Raw genomic sequence first — 26,026 nt, 5'->3', positions numbered from 1 at the left:
CATAAACTTATAAAGCACTCAGAGCAGGATTATAGTTTTTAATTTTAATTTATTATTTTCATTTTATTTGAAACACAGGGAGAGAGAGAGAGAGGTAGTCACAAATAGACAGAGAGAAAGATCTTCCATTCTCTGATTATTCCTCAAATGCTTTTAAGAGTGGGGCTGGGCCTGGTTGAAGCCAGGAGCTAGGAACTTAGATGACAGGGACCAAAGTAGTAAAGCCATCACTAGCTGCCTCCCAGGGTGTACATCAAAAATAATCTGGAATTAGAAGTGGGGACAGACACTCCAAAATGGGATGCAGTGTCCCAAGTAGCATCTCCAATACTATACCAAGCACTCGGCCCAGGATTGTGTTTTGAGCAAGAAGTGGAATGTTCATAGTCTCTAGGAAATATATTCACTGAATTTTTGAAACAGTAGACTAATGCAGAAATTGTAGATTAGAGTTTTAAATTACTTCAAAAAATTTGATATCTCTCTTTTCAAAAGATATCTTAACATTTTAAAAGATTTATTTATTTATTTTAAAAGTTTTATGTACTAATTTAAAGGCAGAGTTACAGAGAGGCAGAGGCAGAGAGAGAGAGAGAGGTCTCCTGCAATGGCAGGAGCTGGGCTGGTCCAAAGCCAGGAGCCAGGAGCTTCCTCCAGGTCTCCTATGTGGATGCAGGGGCCCAAGGACTTGGGCCATTTTCTACTGCTTTCCCAGGCCATAGTAGAGAACTGGATCAGAAGTGGAGCAGCAAAGACTCAAACCAATGCCCATATGCACTGCAGGTGGCAGCTTTACTCACTGTGCCACAGCACCAGTCGCTAAAGATTTATTTATTATATTTCAAAGGGAGAGTTACGGAGAAGGAGAGACAGAGAGAGAATCTTTCATCCCCAAATGGCCACAGTAGCTGGGGCTGAGCCAGGCTAAAGCCAGAAGCCAGGGGCTTCATCCAGGTCTCTCACGTGGATACAGGAGCCCAAGCACTTGGACCATCTTCCACTGCCTTCTCAGGCACATTAGCAGGAAGCTGGATAAGAAGTGGAGAAGCCAGAGCTCAAACTGGTGCTAGGATAAGATGCCAGCATTATAGGCTGCGGTTTAACCTGCTGCATTACGATGCCAGTCCCTTATAGGTTTTTAACTTTATGATTTTCCATTATTATATAAGTAGTTATAATTATGCTAATATAAAAAGTAAAGCAAATTTAAAGAGATGCATCCCTCCTCTGAAACTATTCCAAAACCACTAATATTGTTTTTGTGTGTATTGAATCACAACCTTTCTCTCTCTGGGAAGATTTTTTTTAAACATTCATCAAGTAATGCCATGCATCTTACTCCTTAAAGATTTTGTGAGGGAATCAGGAGTTATATCTTTCACTTACACTATAGAAATACCTCAAAAACTCAAATACTTTCAACTCCCTTATTTTACATTCAAGGGAACTAGAACTCCAAGCTGTGAACTTGGCGAGGCTAACATAAAGGATTAATATGAGAGCCAAGATGGCCATAGAGGTACCCACACTAATAGTAGAGGCAGGCCATGAGAGCCTAGAAATTTTCATGGCATTTAGATTAAGTTTGAAATTTTAAGTCTTTTTGGACATCTGTATTTTCTCACATTGTATTTCAGCTCTATCACTAGCACACATGCCTTAGCATCTTCCTTCATGTGTTTATGCTTACAGCCATCTTCCATAAAACTCTCATGAAAACATGCAGCTCTACAAACTAGGAGGTAAATGACACCCCCTGGAGATGTGCAAGCATGACTATAAGCAGAGGCTCTGCCTCATCTCTTTTGTAAGTCATGGAGTACATTTGAATATTCATGTTTTAGAAATGAGAAAGAATTGTGAAGTAAATTCCCAAAAGACATATGACTGAGGAATCCTGAAATGAAAATGAGAACTGAAAACAGATTCCTTCTTACAATGGCTGTAGCACAAAGCACTCAGATTTTAGGGTGTGCCCTAAAACTTAACAACCCTTGTTGATATGTTTGCCTCTAGAGTTTCTGTTGAGTGCCTCCTGGACTGGGATATGCAACAGGAAATGAAGTGGGCAGGGGGTTGTAGTTCCTATTTTCCCGTTACTATTCAAAGGAAAAGTGAATATATTTATTTTTGAGCAATGCTTTGCTGAAAAGCAATACATACTGCAGTGTGAAGACTTACTTATGAACATTTTTTACATAGACTAAAAGATAAAATTTGTTTTCAATATATGTTTTACTCTATCTCACTAATATTTAAATGGTTTTTTAAGATTTTTAAAATGTGTTTGAAAGGCTGTGTATGTGAGAGAGATAGAGAGGGAGAGAGAGAGAGAGAGAGAGAGAGAGAATCACCACTGGTTCACTATTCAAGTGGTTGCAATAGCTAAGGCTGAGCCCAGCCAAAGACAGGAATTGGACACTCCATCTAGGTCTCCCACATGGGTGGCAGGAACCCAAGCACCTGAGGCGTTATCTGAAGCCTCCCAGGCACATCAGCAGGTAATTGGATAAGAAGCAGAGTAGCTGGGAACCAAACCAGCTCTCTGATATGCGCTGAGAGCATTACAAGTGGCAACCAATGTGTTGTGGCACAGAGTCCGCCCCAAAGTGCTGGATTCTAGAAATGAAACCAAAATAAACAATCGAGATCAAGAGTTCCTGTTGAAACAAATGTGACAAGCCAAATAGAACAATTGGAATCATGACTTCTCTCCTAATGAAACTTCTTGGCTTTAAGGATGTTCCGAATGATTATTAAGTTTAAGTGTATAGTTATAAAAGTTATTCTGGTGTCTGGTGTTTGGCACAGTGGTTAAGGTGCCACATGGGTAAATTCAGAGTGCCCTGGGTTTGAGTCCTAGCTCTGGTCCTGATTCTAGCTTCCTGCTAATGAGCACCCTGAGAGGCTGCAAGTGATGGGCCAAGCAGCTGAGCCCCTGCCACCCACATAGGAGATGTTAACCGAGCTCCTGACTCCCCACTTTGGCCTGCCCCAGCTCTGGCTGTTGAGGGCATTAGGGGAGTGAATCAGCAGTTGGGAGATCTCTGACTCTGTTCTCCTCTCTCCCACTCTTTCTGCCTTTCAAAGAAAAGTTAACGAAAGTATGAAACAAATGATTTGAATAAATTCTTGAGATTCATGTAGAGGACAAATTTATGCAACTTGCTTTGAGGTGTGTACTCTTACTGATTAGAACCACATTGCCATAAACTCAGGAAGGACTTTGAACCTGAGTCATGGTAATGGTACTGAGAGGGTGGAGATATGATTCAGTTATGGTGTTTAGGAGGTGAGTCTAGTGGGAGGTCCTTAGGTTGTTAGGAGCATGCCCTTGGCAAGTAGTTCTTGCTGAAGAAGGTTGTTGCAAAATACTGAATTGAGCCTCGCCATGCTCTTCTGCTTCCTGACACATCATGTGATTGTTCCTGCACAAATGTTCCATCCCTGCCATCTCCCCATCTCCTCAGAGACCAGATCAGTGGGGCTGTCCAGCGTCTATTAGAACCTTCAAAACAGTGAGCCAAATGCACCTCCCTTTCCTTGTCTCACATATTTCATGGTAGCATTGCCAACCTGGCTAACGTACACATAGCACGTGGAGAAGCTATACGAGTCACACGTCTCATTGTTCATCTCAGCTTCACCATGCCAGTGGTTTTCATAACTACCATAACAGTAGTGAATGACTCGTGATTTGTTAGTGCTTCTCCACCACCTGACCCCAGCCACTACCATTCATTTTTTTTCTCACAGGACATCTGTTCCATCCAAAAGGAGGATCCCAGAGTTGCTCCAGTCTACTTACATTGGTCTGCTTCATGCTGTCCTCATAAAATCTATCTACTCTCCCAACGCACAGTGGGTCTCCAGATTTCCCTTCCATTCTGAATAGAGCTTGGTTAATATCATCTTCTACGTGAAGCCTGCCTTAGTCTCTTCGGTGATTAAGCTTGACCTCTGTGTTCTGAGAGAACCTCAAAGCTCTTCTGTAGCCCTAATTAAAAATTCTGCCTTGTGTTAGCATTATATATTTTATATAATATATTATAAAATATATTTATTATATATAATACATATATTATATATTATATAGTAATTATATTTATATTATACAATCCTTGAAGTTAATAATCTTCTCTTATCAAGCTCTTTATCCCAGTGGCATTCAGTGCCTTTGAATGCATCCTGATACTGATATTTGAGTTGAATTAAAGTTGACTGTTTCCATTGTCCTGCTTGCTTACAGAAGCACACACTTACCCCAGTTTGTATGGCACAAAATCTGTAACTTGTGTATTCCTTCCTTACTTGACACAAACTTGTTAGGATTCTGGGGCTGCAAAGCTGCTGGAGCTCTCACTTTTTGAATTCAAGAAAGAAAATTTAAGTCTCAGTTGAATATCCTTTCTTTCAAATCCTAATTCTGCTATGAATTAATAGAATTTAGAAAGAATTCCATTTTTTGTTCCATCATAAATACCTCTATAAAAGTCAGGAGTGGAACTAAGTCTCTTCTCAATTCTAAGGCAATTCTCAGCTTAATTGAAATATTAATACAGCTATATGTCCTATGTCCTTTCCCATTGAATTTTTTTTTAAACCGGAAGCCTGGAATTCTATCCAGGTCTCCCAAGCATTCAGGGCATCCTCCACTGCATTCCCAGGAGTATTAGCAGGGAGCTGATTTATTTTATTTTTGTGTGTGTGTGTTTTTTTAAATTTATTTATTTATTTATTTGAAAGGCAGAGTTACAGAGAGGCAGAGGCGCAGAGAGGAGGGCACTGATACACTCCCCAGTTGGCTGCTCCATTGATCCGAAGCCAGGAGCCAGCAGTTTCTTCCAGGTCTCCCACGCAGGTGCAGGGGCCCAAGGACTTGGGCCATCTTCTACTGCTATCCCAGGCCATAGCAGAGAGCTGGATTGGAAGTAGAGTAGCCAGTACTAAAACCGGTGTCCATTCGGGATGTCAGCACTGCAGGCAGCAGTTTTACCTGCTATGCCACAGCGATGGCCCCTCCCATTGACCTTTAAAAGTTGTCCAAATTGATACCTTTTATAGAAAATTCCTGGAGAGGTTTACCTGAGACAGACAGGTGAATAAACCAGGAGAGGACTGTAGTGTTGGAAGAAAATAGTTTCCTGGTTACAAAAGTGTCAGCTTTGAGACACTGACGATATTCAGTGAAAATAGTATGTCAAATAAATGTTCTTGGTACTGGATGAGCAATGTTGAGATTTCTCTTCAGTTTTAGTTTTTTACTTTTGACTTTGAAACATTTATAGATTCATACTAAGTTACAAAAATAGTATGAGAAGTCCTATGTATGTATCACTCAATTTCCCCCAGTGCTCACACTTCACATTATTATAACATCAAAACAAGGGACTTGGTAAAATGTACGCTTGTGGTTCTATGTCATTTTATCATATGTGTAGGTTTGTGTAACCACCACTGAAATGAAAATAGAATCTCCTTACCGTACATCTCTCTCTTGTGCTACCCATTTATATTCACACTTACTTGTGCCCCCTCTTCCTCAAATACCTGTAACTCCTGGCAACCACTCATCTGCTCCCCATCTTTATTATTTTGTCATTTCAGGAATGCCATAGAAATGAAATCATACACTATGTGTCCTGTTGCAATTTACCTTATTCATTAAGCATCATTTCAGGTCCATTCAAGCATGTCAGGATCATGTTCCTTTTTATAGCTAAGGAGTGATACTCTTGATTTTCCAAAGAACATTGATTTTTAAATTTTTTATTTCTTTGCTTTTCTTTGTTTTTTTTTTTTATTGTTGCTGGTTTTTTTTTTGTTTTGTTTTGTTTTTGTTTTTGTTTTTGTTTTTTTTTAGTTAAGAAGTGTTTCCAATTATTGTTATTCAGGAAGGTGTGAAATTGTCGAGTTCCAAAGCCAAAAACTAAGAGGCTGGTGACATCTGAACTATGTGATATGACCATGGCCCCTTATTCCAGCCTAGTTGAATCATTTATCCTACCCACTGTTAGGCTATGGAGTTGTCACTCTGGGTTTGCCTGGAGCCTTCCTAGGAAACATCTGTGAAGCTTTCCAGAGAAGGTGGCAGTTGCCTTAATTGTAAGTCATCAGCTTCTTGTAGGTTGAATTGAAGTTGTTCCAAAGTGAATTCCCCGCTGAGACATCTGAATGCAGTCTATATGATTGTCCCATGTGTTTGAAATTCCTTTGTTCATCTCTCCCTAACCATCTGTCATTGGCTACTAGTTACTTTGCTCTAAGTGCTGCTTCTCTGCTGTCCTGACTTCCTTGTGTAGAGTGTTAACTGTGTGCCAGGCCTTGGAAATATGGAGTAAAGATATCCAAATCCTTTTGTACATGGAAGTCACACTTTAAAGGGAGAGAACGATAACAGCCACATAAATAGAGTGTAATGTAGAGTTGCATAATGATGATGATAAACACATTAATAGATGAGGGTAATATTATGTGCCATAAAATAATTGTGCAGGGCCAGAAAATAAACAGTGATGTGTGCAGGGAGGGGGGTGAGAAAAGAGAGTCTATTTCAGATAAAAGGCCAAAAGTATTGAGGAAGGTAATTTATTCTTTTAAGGAAGGTAATGTTAAGACAGAGACCTGAGGCAAGCAATGAGCCTTATGCAGATTTGATATGGCTCCTACTGAACAGAGAAAGCAGCAAGCAGCAAGAGCATGGCGCTGTGATATAATCCTGGGAGAATGAGGCTTAGCATTCAGGAAATAAGGGAAGAGTGGGCAGATCCAGATTAGGGATTTCAGAAGATAATTCTGCCTCACACAAACTTCCCAGCAGCTTAAGACTGTGAACAATCTGAGATTTCTTTAAATAGCAATCAATGCATCTCACAATAGCTCTCACATTTACCACATGACAACAGCGATGATACTACTACTGCTCCTTCTACTACTACTACTATAGCAACACACACACACACACACACACACACACACATGTTATGCAGCTCATGTTTGATGATATAGAATATTTTTTGGGTCCCTGCTCCTAACTACTCCTTTCAATTAACCATATATGAAAAATGCACATAATCAGAGAATAAGTTACTAATATAAGTTCCAAGTCAAATCCTGTGAGCCAAGACTTGAAAGTCTTTCATGCAATGGAGAATCCACACACTCTCTCAACTCTAATAATATCTGACCCTTACTCAGGAGCACAATGTCCTTTGTCCTTTGCACACCTGTATTGTTTCATCCTGTAGCCTAGGATGTTCTTGAAAGCACACTATTTTATATATCTTTGCATCATCTATAATCAAATTCAGTGCCTTGGATTTGAGAAGTGTTAGTTAATGTTCATTGGACAGAAATTCATATATGTTGGGGGATTTGATTGGTTGTTTAAAAAAGAAAGAGCAGGAAGTCATGGGACCAAGAGAGGGTAACAGAAGGGAGATGAACAGTGTCTGGGAAGGGTCTAAACCTACTAGTGAATGTGGTAGAGGAAGGTATGGGAGGCCTTGAAGGACAGATGCAACCAGTTCATAGTAGAGCATAGAAATCTCCTTAGTACAGAATCATTCAAGTGTTTGTCAGAATGGGGTTTGCTGAGTAAGGTTGTCTCTGAATATCTTCAGACCCTTCCAAAATGTTGATACAAGCAGTTTAACATCATCTGAAATGGAAGCATTTGGCCTCTTCATTACCTCTTCCTACTTCATGGGTGCCTCTGGCACAACATAAAACTTTGGAAAGCAGCCAATACTCCTGAGTCAAATGTGTGACTGTACTCTTTTCTTCAAGACAAGGAACCCAAGAAGAGTGATGGGAGCTGGAATTCCTCTTCCTATAGCTTTTGTGCATTTTAGATAACTACAGACTTGAGTTCTAATAATACTGTATTATCTGCTAAGACAGCCCCACAGACTGACAATTCTGTCATTGGCTACTATTTACTGTTACTGTGGAGAGCCATGGCACCTGCCTCCTTTGTCCTTTGGATAATCTGATATCACCAGTGAGAGAACAAATTTCACCTTTATGAGGTTCCTTCTTCATTTCAAAGCAAAAGCTTCTAGGCTCATGGTGGAACACAGCACTCATCCTTATGTTATAATGACTAGAATATTGTACATCTTTCCTCTTCTTCTCTCTTTCATCAGAGCATATGTTCCTTGAGGGCATTAATATAATTCGAATTTAGACCTCCCAATGGCACTTAACAGAGGCAGCATTTTGTACATATATGCAGAGTTGGAATATTAAATTGTCTTATGATATTAAGGAGAAACATAATTTTCAAAAATATACTAAAACTGTTTTTAATAAAATTCCCAGATCCAGAATGTTTATATGGTCCAATATGAAAAAAAAATAAAGAGAAAATTGCAATCCATTATCTATGAAGCAAATAGAAGAGGGGTACTTAACGAAATCGCTCTGGGGCAATGTGAAGAAAAAAGGAAAACTACTGAGGATAAACTGGAGAATCTCCGTGTGCGACTGGCAGCACTATTGCAGAAACTTCAGCTGGTGAGTGAGGAAATTTTATTTGAGTAGTGGGAATATAGTCTGTGAAAAAAGCACTAAGCTAGCTTCCTTCTCTACCATTTTCATGCACTAACGGGCCCCAGACAAGTCACTTAACCCAGCTCTTTCTCTACTTATAATCCTTTGGGAATCACTGATGAATTTATAACATATACATTAGAATGTTTTAGAAATTGATTTTCTTCTTTATCTTAAGTAAATCAGAATCTCTGTGCTTGGTGTAGGATGTTTACCCTCATATGTTCTTAGTGCTATAGTCCAATGGGAATTCTTTTTTTACATTTTTTTCAGCAAAAATGAATAAATAATAAATAAATAAAAATATACTCTTCTAACCTTGTAGGCTAAACATTGTATAAGTACAGATTGCCATCAGCTTCATCTGCATATTATAAAGCATAAAAATTGAGCTTCTGTGATAGATTAAGCTAACGAGGAAGGGCTCAACTACTATGATAGCACATAGAAATATTGGATGAAGTACAAACCTGAAATCTTTTTCGTGTGGAGGTTATAAACAAATAGAGTAATCCAAGCCAGAACAGTGAGCACGTGGAATATGTGGCATCCTGTAATTATAGACCTTGAATGCTGGGACAGAACACAGGACCTCACTGGGCCATGCAAGGTGATGGAACAGGAATTGAGTCACCTGCAGAAAGCCTGGAGGATTGACCAGTGGGTTCCGTTGCCTGTAAAGGGTTTGGAGGTGGTACAAGGAATCTCGCTATACATCAGTATAGAAGGTGATGAGCATGGACTTTGAAACCATGCTACTTAAGGTTCAGTCCCAGTTGTCAACATTTTAAGATGGAAGCCCACTCACCCTTCAAACCAATTATACATGTTTTTATTTATCTAGAATTCTTTTCATATTAAGTACAAAAGGAAATGCAGAAAATATTTTTACTTAATGTCCCCTTTGGTGACCTAGGCCAACAATTAAAAAGCTACAGTATTGAAATAAAAAGGATGAATAACGCTAACTATAATTTGCACTTGTATTTGTGCTCCTGTAAACAACACTGCTTCAGTCACTCTGAGTTTGTTTGTTGCTGTGAGAGTGGGATTTGAGTGGAGCGCTTTCTGGTGCTTGTGGCTGTGTCAGATCTGAGGTGGAGACTGGTACAAGTTCACAGTGACAGTTGTTTCACTAACAATAAACTAGAAAAAAAGCAAAGAAACTATATTATAAAATCTGAATAGCATTTTCTGACAAGCAAAAAATAACTGGAAAAGTGCTGGATCTTCCAACAAAAAATGTGTATTTGCTAGAAAGAGGAAAGGAAAAATAACCATTTACTAAATTCATTAATTGCTTGCTTTATAAGGTTTCCCCCTGAGTAGCTAGGGTAATTATATTAATTTACTTTGTTTTATTCAGTGTTTGGTAGGGAGGTGAAGGACTTGGTCAACAGAGAATGAGCATGAACCATTTTGCCTAGTGTCATTGGAGAGGTAATCAAAGGGCTCCTGTCCACATACACTGCTCTCACCTCTCTACTTGAACTTTTCATATTTACTGACTGTCATTGCCAGAGCAGCTACAGAAGAATAGAGCAGAGAATCAAGATGAGGTAGACCCACAGCTGATGGAATAGGAAAGGCACATAAAGAAACTGGGCATGGAACCCACCTAAAATGCCAGGAGGAAGTCCAGTCTGCCAGGTGGAGAATTGTAGCACAAGATTGGACTATAACCTCATAGGCCAAGAAGCTGTTAGTGTCAGGAAGGGTCACAGGACACTTCTCAGGGTCAGTGATGTTTGGAAATTGAGTTACATGTTGGTATTACAACCCATTTGCAGGAACAGGATCCCAGGCATAAAACTGGGACTCATTTCAGTTCATCCTTGGTAGATGACTAAGCAAATCTAGGGAAGAAGGAGGGAAGCACATCAAATGGAACCAGAGGATGGAAGGAAAGACCAGGAACATAATGGTGCTGGACACTTAGTGGGAGCAGTAATAAAGCTGGGGTTGCTTCTGCAATCTTTCCTAAAAATTGTCTTACCTGTAGGCTCAGTTACAGAGTTGGGTCTTGGGGAATGAGATTTTGATGAGTTAGGAGGCAGCGTATGTCCCAAGGATCTGTCCATGTATCAAGGAGCCCAGGGAGGGAGTTGAGGGGAAAGAGAGAAGGAAAAGATGGAGACAGAGATCAGGGCAGTGAGCCAGAGGTTGTGGGGAAAGATGCAAAAGTGGAAGAAGAGAAAAAGAGAAGTCAAAATTGTCTGTTTGCTGAAAAGGCTAACAATTGATGAATTTTAAAAATCAGAGGCTAGAGACACTAATAGAGGATGATAAAATTGAGGGGAAAGAATCTTATGTCCTGATCAGTAACTAAAGGAAATTAAAAAAAAAAAAGGCAGGGGGGGACACCAGTTGTGCTAACCTCCACTGAAGAAGGAAAAATGATCCAAAGTCCTGCCTGCTTGCGAGCACAAAATGAGATGAGATGAGATGAGGAAAGGTGCAAACGCAAGGCTGGTGTTGCTGCCCCATAAATTGTAGGGAAGATGCAGGAGGTGGCACAGATTACAGCATTGAGAACTGTAGCTTCTTTCACTGGTGTGACTGTTGCTTCTTTTTTCCAGGGTTGTCCATCAGGTGACCTGGAGCAGATTGACACCTACGTAGAAGCGTTGCTTAAAGAAGACAATCTCCTTTCCTGTAGCACTTTCAATAAAGTTACCGTAGGTAAGGGATATAGTTCTACTTTAGAATAAAAGGGAAGGTCTTCTCAAGTTAAGTTAGAAAACATAATTCCTTTTTAAATGATGCTAAGAAAATTGGAACATTCTTTTCAAAAAATAACCTTTTTTCATTATTGGTGTTATTGTAAAGTTTGTCCTGTGGAACACTAAGAAAATTGTGTACTTTCAAAATGATGGCTCATTTATGATTGTTATATATATATCCCAAGCTTGTTTCCTGACTCTTCCTGTTCTGTCAGAAATAATCTCCAGAATTCTATAATTCCTGTGTCAGCTATTAAGAAAAATGAAAATTCACTTAAGTTCAAATTTAGGTTTTACTTACATGGTTGTAAAAACTTGAACACAGTAGTTTCCAAAATAAATACTTAAAGGAATATAGAATCTCCTCCTCTTGAAGTGTATGTTGAAAAAGAGAGATGTTGTACCCTTTCTCCACTGCAGCCAGCAACCAGTGAGGCAGAGAATATAAATACCTCCAACACTCCTGAGAAATTGTTTATATCATACTTTTATTATTATAGGAAAAGAATAAACCTCTTCAGTATACTATGTGTACAAACTACACATATATAAGAGCTGTGTTTTACATTTACACATAGATAAAGAATGTGTTTTATGCTTTCCTTAATAACTGTTTTATTTGTTTAAAAATGCCTGTAAGGTTGTGTAAAAGCAATAAAACCTTTAAAATGCACTTGTGGAATTGTGGAATTTTAATTCATGTAATGCACACACACCAGTGGAACATGTGCAACAAAATATAGCAAAACTCTTCATCCCATTCTTTTATTAAAAAAAGATTTATTTCTTTATTTGAAAGTCAGAGTTATACACAGAGAGAAGGAGAGGCAGAGAGAGAGAGAGAGAGGTCTTCCATCCACTATAGCGAGGGTCTTCCATCCTCTGGTTCACTCCCCAATTGGCTGCAATGGCCAGAGCTGTGCCGATACGATGCCTGGAACCAGGAACTTCCTCCTGGTCTTCTCACAAAGGTGCAGGGGCCCAAGGACTTAGGCCATACTCTACTGCTTTCCCAGTCCATAGCAGAGAGCTGGATTGGAAGTGGAGCAGCCAAGAGTTGAACCAGTGCCCATATGGGATGCTGGCATTGCAGGCGGTAGCTTTACCTGCTACACCACAGGACCAACCCCATCCCATTCCTTTATTCAACCACTTAATTACCATTCCCAATACCATTAGTGTATACGAGGTAATATAAAGGAGAGTTTTGTAGGGTTCAGTATTCTGGGTTGACAGTTCTCTCTCTCTCTCTCTCTCTCTCTCATTTTTTTAGCAGGATCTTGAGATTTATTTACACACCCATTCACAGCAGTATTATAATAGCTAAAATGTGGAAGCAACCCAGATATTCTAATGATAGATAAATAAGAAAAAATAGTATATATCCACACAATGGAATACAAATGTACTTCAAAGTGTTTATGGGAAAAGGGATTAACAGCTGAATTTGGTTTGGCCCAAAAATTTCAAAATCCATTCATAGCTTTTTCTTAATCCCATGAAGTTTATGAATTCTCCTTATATTATTTTAGCCTTAAACAGGACACATGCTACAACACAGGTAAAACCTTAAATGCATTACAGTAAGTGAAATAAACCATTCAAAACCAAATAGTATATGATTCCACTTACCTGTTAATACTTAACAGTCATAATCATAGATTTTATCATGAATATTTACTGTTTAATGGGTACAGAGTTTCAGTTCTACAAGGTGAAAAGAGTTGTAGGGGAGCACTGTGGATCATCAAGTTAAACTGCGGTCTGAAGTGCCTGCATGCTGTACAGGTGCCGGTTGGAGTTCTGACTCTTCAACTTCCAATCCAGCTCCCTGCTAACGTGCCTGGGAAAGCAGCAAAGAATGGTCCCAGCACCCACAAGGGAGACCCAGAATAAGCTTTGGCCCCTGGCGTCAGCCTGGCCCAGCCTCAACTGTTGCAGCCATCTGAGTAGTGAACCAGTGAATGAAAAGATCCTTAATTCTGTCTTTCAAATAAATAATTTAAAAAAAAAAAAAAGTTATAGATCTGGGTTGTGGTGATAATTATACAAAAACATCTGTGAATGAATTTAAAATCAGTGACTCACTTAAAAATTGTTTGGTTTTTTTTTATATTTTATTTATTTGAGAAGTAGAGTTAGAGAGGGAAAGACAGACAGAAAGGTCTTCCATCTGCTGATTCACTCCCGAAGTGAATGCAACAGCTGGAGCAAGGCACCAGGAGCTGCTTCTGGGTCTCCCATGTGGGTGCAGGGCCCCAAGCACTTGGGCCATCCTCCGTTTTCCCAGGCCATAACAGAAGCTGGATAAGAAGAGCAGGGGGACATAAACCAGCACCCACATAGGATCCCAGTGCTGCAGGTGGAGGCTTAGACTACTATACTACAGTGTCAGTCCCCGCTTAAGTGTTTAAGATGGTAAATTTTATGTATACTTTATGTATTTTCAGTGTTTATATACAGTGCACTAATGCAATTCACCTCTGAAAATAGTATCTTCGTAATTTAATATAAAAACTATAGATAAAACTCTAGAGTACTGAAAATAGCTTTGTCATCAATCCCTATATATATATATTTTTTTTTCACATTTAAAAACCAGAACATTTATTGTGTGATTGATTGTTGAAATTTCTGAAATTCTTAAGATGGACTAGATAGTGCAACAGCTGCCCTCTTCTGTCTGGGCGGGGGGTGGTTCTGTCAAGGAATCCATCTGTGGCTGAATCTGCAGAATAGGCATTTTAGGGGCCGCATTCTACCTGTCACAGTGGTTTGTCTTTTAGCCTTGGCACTCCAATTACATACTTTTCTTGTGCTTGGCAGAGTAGCTACATTTGCGACAGGCCAGCTTGTGAAGATGCTGTACCTTAGAGCCACAGTGGCAGCATAACATGCACTTCTTTTCATAACAGTTTGCAAAAGATGCTGTCCCCTTTGTCATCTCACATCTATTCCTATATATTCTCATTGAACAGAGAACATGAATTCAAAATCCTATTAGGGAAACTGGTACATGGTATTCAGACTATTTAGAACTGGGCAAATCAGGGTTCAAATCCTGGCTCTACCTAACCACAAGGAACTGATGTCAGAACTAAATGAAATGGTATGTACATAAGGGTTCTCTTATGTGCATGCCCTGTTAGAAAAGTGAGTGATTGAGGGTGGGCATTTCATCTGGTGGTTCAGATCCCACTTGGATGCCCCTGCTCTCACATCAGAGCACCTAGGTTCAAGTCCTGTCTCTGCTGCCAATTCCAGTTCCTAATGCACATCTTAGGAAGCAGCAGGTGGTAGCTCAATTGGTTGGATCCTTGCCACCCATGTGGGAGACCAAGATTGAGTTCTGGCTCCTGGGTTTGGCCCGACCTATTGTGAGCATTTGGGAATCAACCAGCAGATAAGAAACTTTTCAATAAAATTAAAATAAACAAGTAGGGAACCCATGAACTAAATAAACCACTAAAAAAAAGTAACCATATTTCCTAAACCACTATTACACTGAAAGGATAGGTAGTGGGGCCAACACTGTGGCCTAGTGGGTTAAGTTGTTGCCTGCTAATGCCAGAACCCCATATGGGATTCAAGTCCCAGCTACTCCACTTCTGATCCAGCTCCCTGCTGATGAACTTGAGAAAGTAGGGGAGAATGCACCAAGTGCTTGGGCCCCTGCACCCACAAGAGCGACATGGAAGAAGTTCTTGGCTCCTGGCTTCAGCTGGCCTAGCCCCAGCCATTGTAGCCATTTGGGGAGTGAACCAGTGGATGGAAGAGTCTCTCTCTGTGACTCTACCTTTCAAACAAATAAATATATCTCTCCTTCAGATTTTACACCAACCACCTTCCCATTCTGCACAATGATTTCTTCGATAGGTTTATTCAGCATGTAGGTACCACCATAAATAGCACTTAGCCTAGCAAATCCTTGTGGGAGTTCTCCAAGGCCATAGAGTGGATAAAGGTATGGGCTTTTGCCATATCGCGCCAGAGACTCACTGTAAAGTTTAATTCTATTAATGGTTTCACAACATGGTTGATCTAAGTAGTCATCAGTTCTGTAGAGTGCAAGAACATGACCTGTAAAATCGATAACATCTTGGCCCAAATCAAATTTCTTATACACATCTCGCATTGCAGTCTTCTTGGGATCAACACCTTCAAAAGTTCTAGCATCGTTTTCATCAAAGTTGGCAACATACACCAGGAATTTTCTGAAGTGACGTTTTTCAAATAGTCCCATTAAGCTAGATGCAAGGGCTTCTGCTTCAGTGGAAGGAACCTTGTAGATTTTTCCTCCTTTATAGACAAAGCTTCCTTCTGTCACTTTAAAATCCAGAAAACGAGGGACTTCTGTATAAAGCGGCATCTTAACCAGATGACTATTAGCCATAAGGAACTTGGGAATTAAGTCAACATTCCAGTCTCTTCCTCTCCCCATTGATGATGGTGGTGATCCTGGTATTTTAAATCTTTTGTGTAAATCTTCCAGAGGTGTTATAGATGCACTTTCTCCTCCATAGTATGGGTTTTGATCCATGTGAAGAACTTTCTTTCCATTCACTGACATGATACCCGACAAGATGCATTCCGTCAGGCCGGTGCCCAGCACGATCATATCGTACTCCTCATTCATGGCGGGGTAGGGCGAGGCGAACGACTCGAGAAAGGAGAAAAGCTAAAAGACCTTGCGGCCACTCTAAGGAGGTGGAGAGGAGCTCAGACCGCTGTCAGGTTAAGGGAAAAGGGAAGGCGGGAGGCTAGAAAAAAAATGGAACTGAGGAGGAAGGCAAGCCCAGCCACCACCTCAAAGGGGAAGAGAAGAGTGGGCAAGGGAGGGGGAGAGGGTGCAGAGGGGAGGGAGCGGAGGGCGGCGACCTTGCCTGGGCAGACGGGGTATGGCCAGTTTTTCTCTTAAGACTTGAAATATATCTCCCCATTCTTTCTTACCTGTAGGGTTTTTGACGAGAAGTCCGCTATGAGTATAATTGGAGATCCTCTGAAATTAATCTGGCATTTCTCTTTTGCACATTTTAGACTCTTTTCTTTATGTTTTACTGTGGAGGGTTTGACTACAATGTGTCATGGTTAAGATCTTCTCTTGTCATGTCTATGAGGAGTTCTGTGTGTTTCCTGTATGTGGACATCCCTTACTTTCTCCAAATTAGGGAAGTTTCCTGTAATTATTTCACTAAAAAGGCCTTATAACCCATTCTGTTTCTCCATGCCTTCAGGAATTCCCAAGACCCATATGTTGGATCATTTGATAGTATTCCATAAATCTTCAACACTGTTTTTTAGTTTTCTTATTTCTTCTTCTTCTTTTTTTTTTTTTTTTTTGGTCTGTGCAATTTCCAGAGATTTGTCTTCTAACTCAGATATTCTTTTTCTGGCTCACTGAGTCTGTTGTTAAGGCTTTCCACTGCATTTTTTGTTTGATCTATTAAATTACTCATTTCCAATATTTCATTTTAATTTCTCTTTAAAATCTCAATTTCATGGGGAAAATGTTCATTCGTGTGATATATTGATTTCTTTAATTTGTGGATTTGCTTCTGGTTACTTCTAAGTAATCCTATAATGGTGACATAAAGACCTTCCATAGCAAACAGAAATTGAAAGAATTTGTCACCACTTCATCTAGCCTTAAAAAAGATGCTTAAGGATGGACTACACACAGAAACAAAGAACCATGGTCTTCACTATGAAAGAAGGTGAAGGTAGATTCTCCCAGTAAAAGAACAAAGGAAATTCAAAGTAAACAATAGCAATATGTACAGAAAAATGGAAGGGCCAAGTTGTCACTTATCAGTAGTCACCTTGAATGTAAGTAGCCTCAACTCTGCAGTTACAACATACAGACTATTTAACCACTCCCTTGTTTTAAAAAAAAAAAAGATGTATCTTCTTAGTTATTTGAAAGACCCATGTGGGTGGCAGGAACTCACATGCTTAAGCCATCATCTGCTTCTTTCCAGGCACATTAGCAGAGAGCTGGGCCAGAAGTGGAGTAGTTGAGACACAGACTGGCACTTCCGTATGGGATGTAGGCACCCTAGAAGTGACTTAACTTGCTGCGCCACTATGCTTGCTTTTTCCTTCCTTCCTTCCTTCCTTCCTTCCTTCCTTCCTTCCTTCCTTCCTTCCTTCCTTCCTTCCTTCCTTCTTTAGTTAGAGATACACAGGGAAGGAGAGGCAGAGAGAGAGAGAGGTCTTCCATTCGCTGGTTCACTCCCCAGATGGATGCAACAGCTGGAGCTGCGTCAATCTGAAGCCAGGAGCCAGGAGCTTCTTCGGAATCTCCCACATGGGTGCAGGGGCCTAAAGACATCGGCCATCTTCTATTGCTTTTCCAGGCCATTGCAGAGAGCTGGATTGGAAGTGAAGCAGCCCAGAAATCATGGTGCGGGTTGCCCGAAGGCCACGTGCCCCAGAAGTGCAAGGCAGCAAGGGTCTGCAATGGCCAAAAAGGGTAAAAAAGAGCAAAATGGCTGGGCCCACCATAGTTTGGTTTAATATCCTTTTGCCATCCTTTTGTAGTCATAGGGAATTTTCCCATGATAAAATTTTTGGTTTTTTAAAAATTATTCATTTGGAAAGCAGAGAGAGACAGAGAGACACAGAGAGAGAGAGAGAGAGAGAGAGAGAGAGAGAGAGAGATCTTCCATCCACTGTTTCTCTCCCCAAATGACCACAATGGCTGGAGCTGGGCTGGTCCAAAACTAGATGCCAAAAGCTTCTTCTGGGTCTCCCAGTGGGTGCAGGGGCCCAGGTACTTAGGCCATCATCACCTGCTTTCCCATGTACATTTACAGGGAGCTGGATCAGAATTGGATCAAAAGTTGATCAGCCAGGACTGGAACTTGTCCCACATGGCATTCTGGCATCGCAGGTGGTGGCTTCACCCATTGTGCCACAGTGCTGGCACCCATGAGAAAAATTCTAAAATGATTTTACCTTATTTTGTTATAATGATTTAACAATTACATTGATTACATTTAAACATTTTTGATCCATTTAGTATTTATTTTGGTATAAGAAACAAATGAGAGGAACTAGAATTGTGAGGCAATTTTTGATAACTGTGTTTTCCTACCCAAGACCAAGAAATGCCTGTGTTTCCTGTTCTTTCTTCCTTCTGTCCTTCTTTCCTTCCTTCCTTCCTCCCTTCCTTCCTCCCTCCCTCCCTCCCTCCTTCCTCTTTCTTTCTTTCTTTCTTTCTTTCTTTCTTTCTTTTCTTTTCTTTTCTTTTCTTTTCTTTTCTTTTCTTTCTTTCCCTTTCTTCCTTTCTTCCTTTCTTCCTTATTTACTTGAGAGGCAGAGCTACAGAAAAGAGAGAGACAGAAAGAGAGGTCTTCTATCCACTCACTGGTTCACTCCCCAAATGGCTTCAACAGCCAGAGATGGGCTGATCCAAAGCCAGGAGCCAGGAGCTTCTTCCAGGTCTTCCACGTGAGTGCAGGGGCCAAGGACTTGGGCCATCTCCCACTGCTTTTCCAGGCCATCAAGGAGGGAGCTATATTGGAAAACAAGCAGCCAGGACCCTAACTGGTGCCCATATGGGATACTGGGGCCGCAGGAAGAGGCTTAACCTATTATATCACAGTGCCAGCCTCCAAGATATGCCTTTCTACATGTTCAAGTTTTAATTGGTGCTTTATAGTACCATTCAAAGATTTTCTTCTACGTATCTACACCTTCTACATTTATAGTTAAATTAGTTTGATTTATTATTTGACCTGTCATAAGTGACTTTTCTCCATTCTCTTTTGACTGGGTAATGTAAACATCGACTCATAATTTTTAAACAACTGTGTTGTATTCAAAATAAGAATTCTTTTGCCACAAATAGTTTGTTTTAAAGAATTTATTTATTTAAGAGGAAGAGTTAGAGAGAGAGATGAAGGTCTTCCATCCACTGGTTCACTCCCCAAATGGCCACAACAGCCAGAGCTGGGTGCAGAAGCCACAAGCCAGGAGCTTCCTCCCACATGGGTGCAGGGGCCCAAACGCTTCAGCCATTTTCTACTGCTTTCTGAGGCCATAGCAGAGAGCTGGATCAGAAGAGAAGCAGCTGTGATTAGATGCAGTGCCCAAACAGGATGCCGGCACAACAGGCAAAAGCTTAGCGCACTATGCCACAGCATGGGCCCTACCACAAATAGTTTTAAAGTCATTTTCTGCATCAGGATGTAATTATTAGTAAATTACATGCACAACACAATTCACAACATATGCATAACTCACATGAAGAGTCACAGATTCTGAATTTCTAGTCCTGTGTTTCTCATCCATCCAAAGTTGTCCTTCTGCTGGGGATGTTCATTATCTACCTCTTTCAGCATCACTATATACTTTTCCTTTAATCTAAAAATTGAAGATGGGCAGGTGTTTGGCTTAGTGGTTAAGGTGGCATTTGACATGCCCAAATTCCATATTGGAGTGCCTGGGTTCAGGTTCCAGCTCTGCTTCCAATTCCAGATTCCTGTTAATGAACAACCTGGGAAGAAGCAAGCTATGGCTCAAGTTCTTTTGTCCCTGCCACCCACATGGGAGACCTAGACTGAGTTACTGTCTACTGGCTTTAGCCTGGCCCAGCCTGAACTGTTGTGATCATTGAGGGAATGGACCAATGGATAAAAGATCTCTTCACCTTTCAAACAAATAAACAAGCATGGTTTTTCAAAAGTTGATGATTAAGGTCAGTCAACATCTCTGAGCATCTTTCTGGCAGGCATTTACAAAGACTCTAAAGAGGGACTTTCCTCAAAGAACCCTTTTTGAAGATTGTGATGGGATATTTCCTACAGTCCCTAACTGAATAATCCCTAGGACTTACTGCACAGTATCCCATTGTTATTCTTTTTACTCTGCACAGAAGTCTTATCCACTCTAGTGGTATCAAGTAGTATTTCCAAATGGTCAAGTTTCAAGTTCTGTGACCTTACTCAAATTTGTTACTTCAAGTGTGAAACAGAAATGTCCTGCTGAAATTCTACATGGCTGTGCTTGAAACAAAATCACTCATTTCCACCATGACCGCCCCCATTTCCTTTCAAAGCAGGATATTCAAGTTCTGATGACTTCAGTTATTGGAAACCTGGGGTTCTAAGTAGGAAATCAGTTAGGACAAAGGAGCAGGTACTAAGGCAGAGACTGAACATATGAATTAGCCAAAATGGGAACTGGAGAAAAAATAATGTGAAGTTAGGAGAAGAAACTAGAATTTAGGATTAGTATTTCAACATAGGGATATCTACTTCTAAGTATGGTTGTTAGCAAGATGGCTTGAAGAACACACAGAGCAATTCATTTCAATTGCTGGACCATGGATGCACTTAATTTCACTGACATGGTTTGCAATTTCATTGGCAACTGGGGATTTGTTTGGACAAAATTAGTAAGATAAAACTAGAAAACAGAAAGCATGAATAGGTAGACTTTAGAGATAGAAAAGCCAGAAGCAAGGGTTGTTGGTCTTTTGGCACAGTGGGTTAAGTTGCCTCCTGTGACATCAGCCTCCTGTATATGGGCACCAGTGAGTCCTGGGTGCTCCACTTCAGATCCAGCTCCCTCCTAATGCACCTGGGAAGGCATAAGAAGATGGCTCAGTTTCTTGGGCCCTTGCCATCCATGTGGGAAATCTGGATGGAGTTATTGGTTCCCATCTGGAACCTAATCCAGTCCTGGCCTTTAGAGACATTTGGGGGAGTGAACCAGTGGATGGAAGATCTCTCTCTCTCTCTCTCTCTCTCTCTCTCATTCTCTGTTCTGTGTGTATGTGTGTGTAACTGTGCCTTTCAAATCAACAAATCTCTTTTATAAAAGAAACAGAACCAAAAAAAAGGAAAATGATGAACAATGTCCAAAGACATCCCAGTGTATTTATCCACAGACCACACACTTTACTGACTTCTGTGTCTATAACTCTTCTACTTATCGTCTTGATTATCTCTACTGATTTTCTTCTCTTTATACATGTTTCTTTTTAATTTGTCACTATACTAAATGTTTAACTTTTCTATTTAAAAGTGTACTTCATATAAATTTATATTCACTGTACTCATGTACGAAAACCACAAGTATTATTATGTTGCAGATGGGGAAACTGAGACTTGAAGATCTAAGTAATTTCTTGATATAGTCAGTAAGTGGTAAAAACAAAGCCTAGAACCCAGGCTTCCTAATTGCAGTTCCGAATTTGTTCCACTTGCACCACTGTGTTATGAATAATGTAGGCAAAATGTATGGCCAATGATAGGGCAAGGATTACCCTCTCCAAAATACTGCCTCTGCCCTTTATGGAAAACTGTACCTCTGGACGTCTGGAAGCACAATACTATCAGTTAATGGTAAGTGGCCTCAGTCTTAAAACTCTACAGTTGAGTTAATCTCACTGGCTTTCTATTCGTATTTAGCATGTAGCTGCAAGAGGGTTAGGGTAGCTTTCCAAGGACATACATCAGTCTCAAGTTCTAGTGAAGTATAAAGGACTAAATACAGGAAGAATTCACGTGAAAACACCCAGCAAAGGCTGGAGACTGACTCACGATGAGGAGCAGAGACCCTGTAGCTGGTGGTCAGACAGCAATTCCTACTCAAGAGACTTTTGTTTGGTACAGAGCACTTATGATAGAATATCCAGTCACCTTGCAAACTCTGCATGAATTTAAGACACTTTTGCGTCTGCAAGATCTGAACCAAAAAGCCAGTAAACATGTTGATCAAGTTTAAAATACCTTTGACATGACCAAGTAAGACTTTGCTTTTCATTTCGCATGGTTCTGCATGTCTCCTTTTTTTTTTTCCATGTATAAAATAGCCTCAGGTAAAATGCGTCTATCCACTGAACGGAGAAGACTTCAGACAACCCACAGCTAGTAGGTAAGTGAGTCATTAAACACATTTACCACTGACGGCATGAAAATAATTAGGAATGAGCCTCTCCACTGTTGGAAATGTTCTGCATGTAGGGATTTATTCTAAAACCAAATTAAATCTCGGCATGGAATTCTAATGCTATCGTTTAAATAAATCTAATAAGTGCAGATTGATTTACAGAGGCTGTTTCCAGAGTATTTAATGCATTGGTGACATTTTATAAAAAAGCAAATTACAGGAATCTGCTTTTTTAAAAGTGTGATTGCATCTAGATTGACAGATAAGATCAATATAAATTAGCCAACATGTTGTCTGACTCAAAAGTTAGAATGCTTTATTTCTTTTTGCTCTGTATTTGCCCAGTTTAGTTTGGGGAAAACCAAGCCAATTTAGGGTTTTACATTCAGATAAATTTTAGTTTCTAAAGATTGTTATTTGGGGGATAGCATTGTGACATAGTGGGTCAAGCCTCCACCTATGCATCCCATATGAGCCCCAGTTCGTGTTCTGCCTGCTCTGCTTCTGGACCAGCTCTCTACTAATGTGCTTAGGAAAGCAGGAGAGGACATCCTGGGTATTTGGGTACCTGCTCCCATGTGGGATGCTTGGAAGGAGCTTCTGGCTCCTGGCTTAAGCTTGGCCCAGCCCTGGCCTTTTCAGCCATGTGGGGAAATGAACCGGCAGGTAGAAGATCTTTCTTTCTGTCTCTCCCCCTCTCTCTTTGTAATTCTGCCTTTCAAATGAATAAATAAATCTTTAAAAAGAAAGATTTCTACTCAACTGTTGTCTTAACTGATTCCTTCAGAATTGCAACATATTTACTTTCATTTGTTGAAAAATACAAAAATCAGGAAAGACTATGGACTAGAAGAAACAAGGGAAAAAAGGAACAACCTGAAATAATAGGCTCAAGTCTTTTCCTTTTGATTTTCAGTTATTTTTCTGGTAGACTTGTATATTTCAAAATGTGTCGATGCTGAACAGAATAGAAAAAAAGGAGGAACTTTGAGTACTACTACTAGGAAAATAGATGACTTCAGAATGGGATGGGAGAGGGACTGGGAGATGGGATGGTTGCAGGTGGGAGGGAGGTTATGGGGGGAAAAGTCGCTACAATTCAAAAGTCGTACTTTGGAAATTTATTAAATAAAAGTTGAAAAAATAGATGAATTCAGAAGTCTAGAGGAAGGATAATAGAGGAGAAAGAAGGACCAGTCAATCAAATTAAAAATAAGTGGCTGTCATTAGGACATTTGGAATTAAGCAGAACCTTTTGTGCTTAAAAAAAAAAAAAGCCAAAAATAGGTGACTTAAAACCAGGCAGCAGTAAGGAAATGAGGAAAATTAAAGCTGTGCAAATTAATAGCTACTTTAATCTTGCAGCAATACCAAGAACAAACTTCTTTTAGGACATTATTATCTTTAGTATTTTGTTATCAAATGTGGGTTAAGCATGGCTTGTTTAACTTGACAGTGTTTTCTCCATAAATTTTCCTTAGTGTAGTTGCAAGCAAAGGAGCTTTGCCTCCAAGGAGCATACAGACTTGTGGGAAAATGAAGCAGATTCTGCAGGTACTTTCAGTGTGTGGACTGTTGCCTCTATTTGCCTCTGCCTACGAATGTATCTGTTGGCTCTGAATCTTGTTTCTCTCTGCTTTGCTGTTTGTGTGGCTGCTACTGTTCCACTGTGCCTGCTGCAAGCAGCTCAATTTCTTGACCAGCCGCTCCCACAGTACTTCTGAGAGATTTGAAGATGAGACATCGAGTACAATGGGTACTCTCCCATGCCAGCAGTTTTGTTCTTAGCTCAGGGTTTGTGGAATACACCATGTGTGTCAGTGGTTCATATGCAAGACCAAGAACTTGTGAAAAGGAGGACTGGGTGGAAATGAGTATCTGCTGTCAAAATGAAGCCCCCTATGCAGCAGCAGGGGCAGACAATGTTCAAACAGACATCTGGGTAGGGGGGAAGGGGATGCTGTTGGTCTAAGAGCCCTTGTGGTGTTTGTCCCAGGAATGCCCAGGCCTATCTCAGGAGCTTCATTTAAGTGGCATGGAAGTTCTGCTGGTATTCATGGTATGTCACAGAGATTTTGTTTGCTTAGGAAGCAAATGAGCTAAGCAATAATGGCAAATGCCACAAAAGCTATCAGGATCTCCACACAAATCAGGTTGTTAAATGAGAAGAGTAAGGATTGCTCAGTATCAGGTGATGCTAAGAAATGATACGCAGTTATGCATAGGAGAACAAAAAAAAGCTGTGTACTCAGATTTAATTAGATGAATCAATGAAACTACCAGTAGTCAGGATTGCTGACAATTTACTATTTCAATGGAATGCCTCTGCAGCTGTCTTCTAAATATTCTGGATGGAAAGGATTCTAAAATGCCTTCCCTGCTTGTTTGCCTCCTCAGAGGGATGGCAAACATTTTTCTTAATATATCAGAGGCATTATTATGATCCCCAGTTGTTGTATTTTATATAATGCCATGAGACATCCATGATCTATTGAAATTTGGGGGGCTAAATCGCCTAATATTAAAAATCCTGAAAATATGTGCTTTTGTTGTGTATTTTTTATTGTTTTTCTATCTCTTCTACCTGAAACTCACATTTCAGAGCTTTCTGGTTACTAATTAGATTTTAAAGCTGCGCTTTATTTATTTGAGAGGTGGAGACAGTTTTACGAGGGGGGAGATGGAGGGAGAGAAGTGGGGCAAGAGAGACAGAGACAGAGACTCCATGCAGTGGTTAATTCCTAAAATACCCACAATGGGGACTTGCAGGAGGCCAATTATTTGGTCCATGCCACTGGCTGTCAGGATCTGGATAAGCAGGAAGCTGGAGTCGGGAGCAGGAGCCTGGAATAGAATCCTACAAACTCTGATGTGAGATGTGGGCATCTTAACTGCTAGGCCAGATGTCCATCCCAGTACTAATAAGATTTGACCTGTATTTAATTTGACATTTCTTATCTGGATTTAGCTTTTACTCAGGCCTATTATAGTAGTATTTAAAGGAAAAGTAAATTAATCCTGCAATTTATACCATAAAATTTATAACAATTGCTTTGGTTGATCACGCACCTGGTAGGTTTTTCTTTGGAATTCAGTTAGTACTACTGATTGTTGAGGATTTGAAGAAAATGGAACCTTTGTACACAGTGTAAATCTAAGTACAGCTATTATGCAAAGCTGTATGATGATTCCTTTAGAAACTGAAAAAAGAACTACCATATGTGATTCTAGTATCTCCTACTGAGTTTATATCCAAAGGAAATGAAATCAGAGTGTTTCATTTCATGTTCATTGCAACACTATTGACAACAGTCAAGATATGAAGTCTTGAGTTTCCGTCAATGGAAGGTCAATGGAGAATACATAAAAAACTGTGATATATATATATATATGATGTAAAATATGTAAAAAACTGTGATATATAATATATATGCAAACTATGATATATATGTATTTACAACTAATATATATGAATATATCTTTCATTATACATATGCATATGGAATACTAATTTTGAAAAAAATCCTGTCATTTTTCACAATGTAAATGAATCTGGTGCACATTATACTAAGTGAAATGAGCAGTCATAATAGAACTAATACTGTATGATCTCACTTATATGTGGAATCTCAAAAAGTCAAACATGGAGAAGCAAAGAGGATGGTGGCTTCCAGGGTTGTAGGGGGAATGGAGAGATAGGGGGAATGGTCAAAGGCTATAAAGCTTCAGTTATGCAAGATGAACAAATGATGTGGATCTGGTGCACAGTATGATTTCTTTCATTAATATTTACTGGAGGTGGCTGTTTGACATGCAGTTAGGATGCTAGTTGGGATGCCTGCATCCCATAT

General features: G+C 40.0%; 2 protein-coding genes and 1 pseudogene across 2 annotated transcripts in view; 2 read left to right on the top strand and 1 right to left on the bottom strand.

Annotated features, from left to right (window-relative positions):
* Window positions 1-11,949, top strand: part of MORC1 (MORC family CW-type zinc finger 1) — a 218,496-nt gene extending 206,547 nt beyond the window's left edge. Inside the window, exons 26-27 of the mRNA XM_089330742.1 lie at window positions 8,323-8,517; window positions 11,133-11,949. Coding sequence (XP_089186868.1) covers window positions 8,323-8,517; window positions 11,133-11,264 — 327 coding nt within the window. The 3' untranslated portion in view covers window positions 11,265-11,949. The remainder of the gene's footprint in view (window positions 1-8,322; window positions 8,518-11,132) is intronic.
* Window positions 11,950-15,075: 3,126 nt separating this feature from the next.
* LOC149126998 (rab GDP dissociation inhibitor beta pseudogene) lies at window positions 15,076-16,052 on the bottom strand (annotated as a pseudogene).
* A 5,775-nt stretch (window positions 16,053-21,827) lies between these two features.
* GUCA1C (guanylate cyclase activator 1C) overlaps window positions 21,828-26,026 on the top strand; it is a 44,312-nt gene continuing 40,113 nt past the window's right edge. Inside the window, 1 exon segment of the mRNA XM_089331389.1 lies at window positions 21,828-21,987. Within this exon segment, the coding sequence (XP_089187515.1) occupies window positions 21,828-21,987 (160 nt within the window).

This window comes from Oryctolagus cuniculus, chromosome 4 (assembly GCF_051225735.1).
Source record: "Oryctolagus cuniculus isolate XC-2025 breed Fujian yellow rabbit chromosome 4, ASM5122573v1, whole genome shotgun sequence".
NCBI classification, from domain to species: Eukaryota; Metazoa; Chordata; class Mammalia; order Lagomorpha; family Leporidae; genus Oryctolagus; species Oryctolagus cuniculus.
This window is presented reverse-complemented; position numbering and strand designations above follow the sequence as displayed.